The 12,822-nt window shown below is 36.1% G+C and overlaps 1 protein-coding gene across 1 annotated transcript in view; it reads left to right on the plus strand.

Annotated features, from left to right (window-relative positions):
• HDAC9 (histone deacetylase 9) overlaps positions 1-12,822 on the plus strand; it is a 912,954-nt gene that overhangs the window by 632,678 nt on the left and 267,454 nt on the right. Inside the window, exon 16 of the mRNA XM_029929772.1 lies at positions 7,303-7,436. Within this exon, the coding sequence (XP_029785632.1) occupies positions 7,303-7,436 (134 nt within the window). The remainder of the gene's footprint in view (positions 1-7,302; positions 7,437-12,822) is intronic.

The following is a 12,822-nucleotide window of genomic DNA, read 5'->3' on the forward strand; positions in this document are numbered from 1 at the left end:
AAACATCCAACAAGAGGATATAACAATTGTAAATATGTATGTATCCAAATACATAAAACAGTTAATAACAAATCTAGAGAAAATAATCCATAGTAATGCAATAATAGTCGGGGACTTTAACACCCCACTTACATTAATGGACAGATCATCCAAACAGAAAATCAGCACAGAAAGAGTGGCTTTGAATGACACATTGGACCAGATGGATTCTATAGACATCTTTAGAACAACCTAAAACAGCACAATACACCTCCTTTTTGAGTGTGCATGGAGTACTATCCAGAGTAGATCACATATTAAGCCACAAAGGAAGCCTCAACAAATTGAAGAAGATCAAAGTCATACCATGTATCTTTTCTGACCACAATGGTATTAAATTAGAAATCAACCATGAGAAAAAATCTGGAAAGACCACAAATACAAAGAGGTTAAATAACATGTTACTAAACAATGAATGGGTAAACCAAAAAATCAAGAAATAAAAAATTACATAGAAACAATTGAAAAAACACAACATTCCAAAACTTTTAGGATACAGCAAAAGCAGTTTCAGGAGGGAATTTTATAGTAATACAGGTCAACCTTCAAGCAAGAAAAATTTCAAACAAATGACCTAGCATTACACCTATAGGATCTAGAAAAAGAATAACAAACAAAAGCCAAATTCACTAGAGGGAAGTAAATAATAGATATCAGAGGAGAAATAAATGAGGTAGGAACTAAAAAACACAATAGAACATACCAATGAAACCAGGAGCCAGTTCTTTGAAAAGATCAACAAAATTGATAAATCTCTAACAAGAGGGGAGAGAGAGAGAGAAAACGAGAACGAGAATGACTGAGGGAGGGGGGAGACACGCCTCAAATAAAATCACAGATGAAAAAGAAATAACAAACACCTCAGAAATATAAGCAATAAGAGAATATAATGAAATACTATATGCCAACAAATGAGACAACTTAGAACAAATGGATAAATTCCTAGAAGGGTTTAACCTACCAAAATTGAAGCAGGAAGAAATACAAAATTCGAACACACCAATTACCATCAATGAGACTTAATCAGTAATCAAAAAGTTCCCCCCAGAATAAAACTTCAACACCAGACTACAAATTCTACCAAACATCGAAAGAAGAATCAATACCTATTCTTCTCAAACTATTCCATAGAAATAGAATTCCATAGAAATTCATTCTATGAGGCCAATATCACCCTGACACCAAAACCAGACAAAGGCACTACAAAAAAATATAAGTAAAGGCTAGTATCTCTCATGAATATAGAAGCAAAAATACTCAACAAAATATTTGCAAACTGAACTCAGTGTATTTTTAAAAATGTACACTACAGTCAAGGCAATTTAATCTCAGATTGCAGAGGTGGGAGTCTTAAAACAATATTCTCAAGACAATTAGTGAGATACATCACATCCGTAAGAGAAAGGATAAAAACCATATGATCATTTCAGTAGATTAAAAGTATTAGATAAAGTACAACATCCATTCATGATAAAAAAAAAAAAACCCTCTGCAAAGTAAGTCTAGAGGGAGCACACTTAATAAAGGCTTTAATGAAAAACTCACATCCAGCATCATACTCAATGGTGAAATACTCCATTCCCTTCTAAGTCAGAAACAAGAATGTACACTTTTATTCAACATAGTACTGGAAGTCCTAGCCACAGCAGTTAGACAACATAAAGAAATAAAAGGCATCCAAATTGGTAACAAAGAAGTAAAACTCTTACTCTTTGTGGATGACATAATACTCTAAATAAAAAAATTTAAAGACCCCACCAAAAATTTACTAGAACTGATACTGAATTCAGTAAAGTTGCAGGATACAGTATCAATCAATATACAGAAATATGTTGCATTCCTATACAATAATATTGAAGCAGCAGAAAGTCAAATTAAGGAAACAATCCCATTTATAATTGTGCCAAAAACCAATAAAATATCTATGAAGAAACTAAAGACAGGAAAAACTTGTACTCTAAAAAGTATAAAACAGTCAGGAGTGGTATTCAAGATAACACAAAGAAATGGAAAGACATTCCATATTCTCATGGGTTAGAAGAACAAAAATTGTTAAAATGCCTGTACTACCCAAAGCAGTGCAATCCCTATCAAAACAACAACAGCATTTTTGTAGAACTAGAACAACCTGAATATTTGTACAGAACTACAAATGATGGTGAATATCCAAAGCAGTCTTGAAAAAGAAAAATGAAACTGAAAGTATCACAATACCAGATTTCAAGTTATACGACAAAGTGGTGCAATTAAAACAGTATGGTACTAACATAAAAATGGACCTAGAAATAAACCCACAATTATATGGCCAATTAATCTTTGACAGAGGAGCTCTGAATATACAATGGGAAAAAGTCACTTCAACAAATGGTGTCGGGAAAACTGGACCACTTTCTTTCACCATACACAAAAATGAACTCAATGGATTAAAGAACTAAATGTGAAGCCCGAAACCATAAAAATCCTTGAAGAGAGCACAGACAGTAATTTCTCTGACATTGGCCATAGCAACATTTTTCTAAATATGGCTCCTGCGGCAAGGGAAACAAAAGTAAACATAGACTATTGGGACTACATCAAAATAAAAAGCTTCTGCATAGTAAAGGAAAAAAATCAACAAAACTAAAAGGCAGGCTACTGAATGGAAGAAGGTATTTGCAGGTGACATATCCAATAAAAAGTTTGTATTCAAAATAAATAAAAAGCTGGTAGAACTCAACACCCAAAAAACAAAAAATTCAATTTAAAAATGGGCAGAATACATGAACAGACATTTTTCCAAGGAAGAATGGTCAATAAGTATCTCATCATCAGGGAAATGCAGATCAGAACTACAATGAAATAGCACCTCACACCTGTCAAGGTGGATAAAATTAAAAAAAAACACAAGAAACAAGTGTTGGTGAGGATGTGGAGAAAAAGGAACCCTCTTGTACTGTTAGTGGAAATGCAATTGGGTGCAGCCACTGTGGAAAATGGTACGGAGTTTCCATAAAAAATTAGAAATAGAACTGTCCTACAATCTAGTAATCGCACTACTGAATATTTATCCCCAAAATACAGAAACAGTAATTAAAAGGAATACATGCACCCTTATGTTTATTGTGGCACTATTTGCAATATCCAACTATGGAAACAACCCAAGTGTCCATTTTATAGATGAATGAATAGTTAGGAGGTGGTATATATATATATGTATATACTGGAACAGCCATAAAATAATGAAATCTTGCCATTTGCAACATGGATAGAGCTAGAGAGTAAAATGCACAGCGAAGTCAGTCAGTCACAGAAAGACAATTACCATATGATCTTATTCATGTGGAATTTAAGAAACAACACAATGAGCAAAGGAAATGAGAGAAAGACAAACCAAGAAACAAACTTAACTATACAGAACTGATAGTTACAAGAGGGGAGGTGAGCAGGAAGATGGGTGAAATAGGTGATGGGGATTAAAGAGTACACTTATCATAATGAAAAAATAAAATAAAGAGAAGAAAATATATTTTAAACAATTCTTGTTATGTAATAGCAACTTATATACTTGATATATCTGAATTGTGAAGACATGCCTTTTATATGTTCATATTTTAAAAATTACTTTTTATGACTGCCTGCTTTTCCTTCTGCCTTTCTATGTGTTCCTTTTGACTTTATTTAAGACTATTTATTCATCGTTTTGTGTAAAATGTCATGCAGAATATAAAGCTGAGTAAATTAAATACCTCTGTTAGAGGCACTTGCCAGTAGGAAGGTAAGGCGTATAAAATTAAATAATACTAAACAAGTAAGGCTACAGAAACCTTGGGATTCCAAAGGGATCTACCAGTTAGGTTCATCAAGCAAGACTTTATAATGGAGATAACTGATCTAGTTACTACATCTATTTGCTTATTTATGTTTTTCATCCATTCATTAAAAATATTTTTGAGGACTTACTATATTCTAAGCCTGAATATAGACACTATGAATTCAGAGGTAAACAACATAACTCTATTCTGTGCTTTCAAAGATCTCAACAGGTAGTGAAGAAAAGGGAAAATTAGTAAGATTATACAACAATTGCATAATTGTGATAAATGCTCTATAGAAACCCTAGAAAATGCTATGAAAGCATACAGTAGGAGACCTAATTTAGAGATCTCATGGAATGTTTTGTGGAGGAAGTGATATTAAAACATTTAGCCCTGAAGGTGAATAGAAATTAGCCAAATGAGGTCTGGAGTTATGGGGAGTAGGAAGGAAGAATTTGGGGCATAGATGGAACAGCATGCATGAGGATCCTAAGTCTTATATAATTTTCATTGTTTTGAAGAATGGAAGGTAGGCCCTTGTGGAACAAATGGAGGTCATGGGAGGAGGTATATGACGTGAAGCTGGAGAAACTTAGCCTTGAAAATTTTTAATCTCATCAGTAAAGTCACCAAAGGATTTAGGCAAAAGTTGCTGTTGTGGAATAGAGTAAAAGTCAGGTAGCCAGTTAAAAGGCTTTATTTTAGGAGTTCAGATTAGAGATGATAGTGCCGTGGATTATGTGTGGTTTTAGTTAGAGGTAAGAATCTAGTGATTCAAGTTATATTTTGGAGGGAAAACAGACCCTACTTGTTGGTTATTTGGAGAAGGAATGTTTGCAGGATACTAAGCTTTCTAGCATGAGCAATGGTGGGTCATCATGTTCTTTAGTGAAATGAGGGGCATTTTGTATGGCTTAAGATCATGAAATGAAATCTGAGACCTTCTCACTTTATAAAAATAATGAGACATCCAAATGGAGATTTTAGATGGGCAGTTGAATAGACAAACATGCAAGTGTACACCTTAACCAGAGGGATCAGCACTAAAGATGAAAATATGAATCAGGGGCACAGGAATGGCTTTGAAGCGATTTGAGTGTTGAGATTGGGTATTATATGGACCAGCAAAATGATATTTTTTCTTGGGCATAATTTTTACCACATGGTTTCAAAATACCTGTCATTCGGGCACCCTCCTACACTGTTGGTGGGAATGTAAACTAGTGCAGCCACTCTGGAAAACAGTGTGGAGGTTCCTCAAAAAACTATCCATAGAACTCCCTTATGACCCAGCAATAGCCCTGCTAGGGATTTACCCAAGGGATACAGAAGTGCTGATGCATAAGAGCACATGTACCCCAATGTTCATAGCAGCACTGTCAACAATAGCCAAAACATGGAAAGAGCCTAAATGTCCATCACCTGATGAGTGGATCAAGAAGATGTGGTATATATACATAATGGAGTACTACATGGCAATGAGAAAGAATGAAATCTGGCCATTTGTAGGAAAGTGGATGGACCTCGAGGGTGTCATGCTAAGCGAAATAAGTCAGGCAGAGAAGGACAGATACCCTGTGTTTGCACTCATAGGTCTAACAGAAGAACAGGAGAAACCTAATGGAGGACCATGGGGAGGGGAAGAGGGAAAGAGAGGGATGCAAAACTTGAGAGACTATTGAATACTGAAAACAAACTGAGGGTTGAAGGGGAAGGGGGAGGGGGGAAAAGAGGTGGTAGTGATGGAGGAGGGCACTTGTGGGGAAGAGCACTGGGTGTTGTATGGAAACCAATTTGACAATAAACTACTTAAAAAAATACCTGTCATTATTCTACATTATTTTTAGGGCACTCAGATAAATATTTTCTACTCTTGAGTAGAGTCAAAGAGAGAGGGGTGCTTGGGTGGCTCAGTCGGTTAAGCGTCCGACTTCAGCTCAGGTCATGATCTTGCAGTTTGTGGGTTTGAGTCCAGCATCAGGCTCTGTGCTGACAGCTCCAGCCTGAAACCTGCTTTGGGTTCTGTGTCTCTTCTCTCTTCCCCTCCCCTGCTCACACTCTCTCTCTGTCTAGAAGTCTCTGTCTCTCAAAAATAAAACATTAAAAGAATAAAAGCAAGATAATAAAATTCACAAAACTTATTTTATAATACAAATTACTGGTCTTTATCTGTTCTTGAATAGATACTTATTTTTGCTCTTTAAGTTTGGTCTTGAATTCTTCTGCCTTCACTTCATGCCCTCAGATAATGTATTTCCATGGTAATTTGGTGGAATATGTGATTGGGTAAATGATTTCTTATGTCAGGCAATTTTCTGAGTACCATGTTTTCCCCATAAGGTATTGGATTAAGAGTAGAAATTAAAAAAAAAATTAACCAGTGATAATTATCATCTACTTTGTTGCTTTAAAAAGTCCTATTTCATATTTAAATAGCTTATTTCATATTTTTTAAAATCTCTCAGAGTCTGACTAAAATATGAACTATGCTAACTCATGATAATTTAAAAGCAGGTTATATTCATTAAGTATCTATGGATACTTTCATAGAGACTAAAGGTATTGCAATTGGCTTAATTAATTTTTTTTACACTTTTTAATTTTTTTTAAAGAAACACTTCAGATGTTCCACAATATTATAAGATTGCTTACAGATTGACGTAACAATGAGAAGAGCACAGTAAGCAAGGAAGACACTCTTTATGTGCACCTTTGAAAGAATTGCTAAGCAGAATAGGCAAGCAGTTGGACAGTTTTCTAATTTATTACAAGAATGTGACCCAGATCTAAAGTGAAGCTAGATGAAGCATCAGGGTGGCTGCCTCAGTTAAGTGTCTAACTCTTGGTGTCAGCTCAGGTCACGATCTCACAGTTCCTGAGTGAGAGACCTGCATGGGCCCACTGACAGCGTGGAACTTGCCTGGGATTCTCGGTTCTTCCTCTACCTCTGACCTGCCCTGCTAGCACACAGACTCTTGCTCTCTCTCTTGCTCTCTCTCGCTCTCAAAACAAACAAACAAACAAACATTGAACAAATGAAACTAGAATTACTCATGAAATTAATTCATGATTTAGAGAGTTGGCTCATTTTGTGGCTTCAGTGATAACATATAGACCTTTACTGAATTGTGATTTACATCATGGTGATTTAAAATACTAGTAAAATTACAATATTTTTAAAAATCTGAAGTGTTTAAAAAATTTCCCATCTTCATCCTCTTATAGATTTACTAAGCTACGATGTGCCAAGTACTGATTAATCCATGAGTTGACCTTTTTATTGCATTTATATCCAGATAAACAGGACTAATTAATTCTTATGTGCTAGGAATTTGCAAATACATATTACTTCTCTATTTGTAAATTTATTTTTAAAAATGTCATTTTTAGAGTAATCATATTATCATTAACTTGTATCATTACCTTGTATCATTACTGAGTCTCGTGATGTGTTTTCTTTGTGCTGAAGGAATTGCCTACGACCCTCTGATGCTGAAACACCAGTGCATTTGTGGCAGTTCCACCACCCACCCTGAGCATGCTGGACGAATACAGAGCATCTGGTCACGGCTGCAAGAAACTGGACTGCTAAATAAATGTGAGGTAATCCTGAATTGGCTACACTCTTTTACTTACTGAAATAAATCATGTGAAGAGGCCAGTATTCATTTGGGCAGTAGTAGAAAAATGTTAATACTGGGGCACAAACACCAGGATTGATGAGCCATCATTGATTGATATTTAAAGCATAGCACTTTTGACCTGACTCTGGGCTGGGCGCATGGTGGGGACTCAGTCCACGTTGATGCACGGAGCAGCTGCATGATGTAGATATGCTATTATTGCAGCGTCTTTTGGTAGATATGATAGCATTCTTGTTTCCAAATAGATATCATTTATTGAGTTAATTTTCTGGGAAACTCTTCACAATCTGTTAAGTGCTAAGTAGTTTTTATTTATTATTATAAGCTGTACATTGAACTCAGATATATCCCAAATTTGCCTTTGGAAGTGACTAGACTTAAGGATGAACTGTCCTCTTGCCAAGAAAAGTAACTTCGTTTTATTGAAGTGGCGGATGTTATTACATTTTTATGGTATAAGTTTGAGTACTTTTATTTTACTGATATTTCTTTAGATTCATCTCTGCAGATTCCTCAAGTTCCTTTTTCATTTAGAAAAATCTTTTTCTTTATGCTTTCAAAAGTAAAAATGATTATCAACTCAAAAAGATTCCTGTATTCAAATTTGCAAAATCTGTAATAGTCAACAGCTGTTTGATTTGGTTGCTATAATTGCCTGTTGTTGCCTAAGACCTAGTAACATTATTTATTTGAGTCTAAGACATTTTTAAAAGAGAAATATCCCAATTTTTTTACACTACTTTAACATTTATTGATCAAAAGTATTTTTCCCTATGTCTGTATTGTGTTTCAAACATGTTCTAGGGACTAGAATTAGAGAATTTCACGAGACAAACACAGCCTTTGTTATTCCAGACTGACAATTTAACGTGTTGCTCTGGTTTTGCTGTCAGTCTTTGAGAATCGGTGAAGGAAATCCAGTGTGATTCTCACTAGTTTGGGAAGAAATTAACTGGATAATATTTTGACTGTAGGTATATCATGAAGAAACTGATATATTGAGACCACATTGAATTCTCTCTACTCTGATAAAATTTTAAAAAGCAATCTTTTGCTACTACTTTTAGGTTAATTTTTGGCAACCCAAAATGTGGTCCAGAATATTTCTATTCAAAGCCAGTTTACCTTAGAGTGAACCTGGAAAATATATCAATTGAGATAGAAATGCCAGAGCAGGCAGAATGTGTCTTAGAGTCAGGTGCGCTTGCTGATATTTGATGCCTGAACAACATCAGTCTGATCCTTCTTCTCCGCAAAGTAGTGAAAAGAACCAATTTTGAAAATACAAAGTCATTTATTCAGTGAATTTATTTCTAAAGATATTTATTTCCTTTATTGATTTTTCTCTTTTGAAAGTGAATAATGTACCTCATAGGTTTATTTTTTTACATCAAAACATAGGTAATGTTGGAGGTCATTCAGCAGTTTGGGGTTGTGAATGAATACACCAAGGTAGTGTGCACAGATTAGTTTTCACAAGTTTTATTTTATGTTCATTATAGAGTTATCATATGTTTTTCATATTTAAAGTTATACTTTGGATTAAATGTATCCCCTTTACCTAAAGCCCTAAAGTGAAGGAATTTGAGATAGATTTATTTCTCTGATTCTTTCTTGAGTGAAAGCCTGTAATTCATCTCTTGCTGGTAGCATCCATATTATATGGCAGAAAGCTTTCATACTTTTTGGTAAATTATAGAGTTATTTTTCAGGTTTTTATGTTTTTGATAATGCACTGTGGAGGCCAAACCACTCTGTGGTCAACATAGTACCGTGTGGAGTAAATAAAGTAAACTAGCAAGGGGACCAATCTGTGGTGAACTGGTCTTAATAGACATTTATTCATGTGAAGGTTCCTGTTTCACCTTTGCATCTACTATAGATGTTTTTCAGCGTGGCATTCTTTCTGTTTGTTTGCCAGCTGAGTCATTGCTTTTTACATTTTTTTCACTTTTAGGTCTTTATTCTATCCTGGACTCTTACCCCAGCCACTTCAAATTAACAGTTGCTGATCACAGACTTCAAGCGCACTGTTAGATTATGGTATTCCTTAAATCTTTTCACCTGAAAGAGCACTGGTTATGAAGGAGCACAGTGCAGAAATAAGTGCAATGTAAAATGGCTCATACTGGTCTTAATCTGTTATCCCTTTCTGCTGAGTCTTTTTTTTCAGTTCCTCATACATCACATTATTTTAGTCCTGTATTATTTGAAAGCATAAAATTCACTTTATACGACAGCACTGACTGATGTGGTGTCAGACCAGGGTAAAATGGCAGAAGTACAGTGGGGCTAATGAGAATGAGTGAGTCTAGCCCTAGCCCAGGCAGCTAAGTAAGTGTCTCTCTGGTAAACAATCACACAATTACAAATAATGCACTTGAAAGCCCAGATCAGCAGATTTTTGTCTTAATGAAGACCATGCACAAAAATATGATCCATAACTTCATAATAATATAAACAGAGCACTCTTTTTGCTAACATAATTGGAAAACAGTTCACCAGTTGTTTAATTACCTAAGTGAAAAATTGTTGCCCATATATATTTATTTGCTCCTGTATTATCAGGTTATCTCTGATGTTTTTCTCACCGAATCATAAAATGGAATTTCTAAAACCATTAAAAACAATTTAAGGCACCTAGAGTTTGGTGTTTCTTTGTATGTAAATGATTTTAGGAATATTCAAAATGTAATTAAAAATTTTTAATGTTTATTTTTGAGAGAGAGACAGAGTATGAGTGGGGGAGGGGCAGAGAGAGAGGGAGACAGAATCCGAAGCAGGCTCCAGGCATCAAGCTGTTAGCACAGAGCTCAATGTGAAGCTCAAACCCATGAACCATGAGATCGTGACCTGAGCTGAAGTCAGACACTTAACTGACTTAGCCACCTAGGCGCCCCAAAATGTAATTTTAAAAATGATCAGTAACCAAACAAATATTATCCTTTTCTAGAGACTTTCAGGTTCTATATAAGATAAAACATACTAACAAAAGGAGTAAAACAGAACCAAAAGAAACATGACTCATTTTTTCTTCCTGATTGTTTCTACTGGAAGAATATGGGAGAAAATAAAAAGGGAACATATAGAGGTTATTTCAAACCAGTTTAGCCCACTCAGAAATAGTAGAATCTGTTTTATTAACCACTACTTTCCCTAGTAACTGCAACTAAAATAAATGATACATGTTCGTTGTGGATTTTCTTTTAAAGTTTTTGCTTTGACAAGTTATGTCTAATGTGTACATTTATTAATATATTATTAAACCATTTTGTAGAGATTCTAATCTTTGTGTCTCAAGCCAAATTACTTTTAAAATTTCTATGATGTGGAAGAGAAAAACCTCAGAAACATAAAATACTTTAGCATCTCACCAAAACTCATTACAATCAGTTGCTGAAAAAACGGGAAAAAAATATCCTGTAAGTGTCAAGTGGTCAAGTAAATGGTGAGTGCATTAAGGGTCAAAGAGGCAAGAATTTTCCTATATAGGCCAAAAGGTTTCCTGGTTAGTGTTTATCAACCTTCTAAAGAGATTAAAGCCAATGACAGTATCTTCCAATTGAACTTGACTTACTCCAAAAGATAAGTTAAGTTTCACCTTGGGTGTGAATGAATAGTTACCATGATAGCCCAAGGGCTTAAGGGGAATGAGACCTTTCTTTCTAAATATGTCTAGGTAGAACTACTAGGAAATTAAAGTCCAGTTCTGTTTGTTCCTTGATTATGTTTAGAGCTCGCATTCCTGAGAGGGTGAAATCTGTGCATCTAGGACTCCAGGGATGTGAATACCAGCCATGATGTCTAGGTTATCACTCTCTCCTAAATAGTATAGACAAGTTCCTGTCTTGATGTGAGCAATAAGAAAAACTCAACTCAGTTGTCTCAAAAGAGAGAGGATATATTAGATTTTACAAAAAAAGGATATGATTGAAGGGGTTGGCAAGATGATAGAGAAGCAGGAAGTTCATATTTCCCTCCTGCATCTCTCAAAAAAGGGCTGAAGCCAAAAGACTCTGAACCACAAGAGTCTGGGAGGAATACAAACGGAGTCCACGAAGCCTCATAGGTGCAGGATTGTGAACTGGGGAAGATAAAAATGGGCCTGGACGTGGAGGCATGGAGGGGAAAGCCCCTTCTGTAGAGAGACAAAGGGACGAGAAAGAGCGGCTGTGAAAGTGTAGAACTGTATCTGGAGGAGAGAAAAACCTCTGCCCAGGATGGAGAGGGATCCTATCATCCCATATCTAACTGCATGGCTTTTGGAGGGAGATCCCATCTTGAACTGCAGAGGTTTCTTTGGACTGGGTGCCCCGGTCCCAGAAATTCCCTCCAGGATAGACGGTAAAGCAAGAGACACAGTCAGCATTAGGAAGCACCAGTCCCCTGCTCAGACTCCAGCTTGTGGGATTACAGCTGGGGCAATGTCATTAATGCGCAGGGAGTCAGAGCCCGAAAGGCAGCTGGGTGTGGGACATAGAACATGGCCCACCTTGGCTGCCGCCAAAGAGCAGTGAGATCTGACCCCATGGATTGTTTTGGAACACCTGATTCCAGAAGGGACTGCGGGGTCGCCATTTTTCTCCCCACAACCACCAAGGCAGGGCCTCAAGGAGTGGCTGCGGGACCCACAGTAGAGGCAAGACATGCCTACACCAAACCATGCACATCTGTCCTGGGTAACAGCTTTTTTACCTGAGCCCAGTTAGATGCTGCAGAAATAGCAGTGCGTCCATAAGACGAGACTGATGCATTGCCATGATTAACTCTGGATCAGTTCTTGCTATTCAGATATATTATCCCTTCTCTAATTCTTATCTCTCCCTACCTCTGGACTGGTTATTCTGGATATAGGTTTGCTTATTTATTTATTTATTTATTTATTTATTTTTAATTTTTTAAATTTTATTTTTTTAATACTTTATTGTCAAATTGGTTTCCATATAACATCCAGTGCTCTTCCCTACAAGTGCCTTCCTCCATTACCACTACCACCCCATCCCCTCTCCCTCTCCCTTCAACCCTTGGTTTGTTTTCAGTATTCAATAGTCTCTCAGGTTTTGCATCCCTCTCTTCCCCCAACTCTCTTTCCCTCTTCCCCTCCCCCTGGTCCTCCATTAGGTTTTTCTTGTTCTCCTGTTAGACCTATGAGTGCAAACATATGATATCTGTCCTTCTCCACCTGACTTATTTCGCTTACCATGACACCCTCGAGATCCATTCACTTAGCTACAAATGACAATATTTCATTCTTTCTCATTTCCATGTAATACTCCATTGTGTATATATATATGTATACATATATATATATATATATATATATATATATATATATACGCCACATC

This window comes from Suricata suricatta, chromosome 2, assembly GCF_006229205.1.
Source record: "Suricata suricatta isolate VVHF042 chromosome 2, meerkat_22Aug2017_6uvM2_HiC, whole genome shotgun sequence".
Classification (NCBI taxonomy): Eukaryota; Metazoa; Chordata; class Mammalia; order Carnivora; family Herpestidae; genus Suricata; species Suricata suricatta.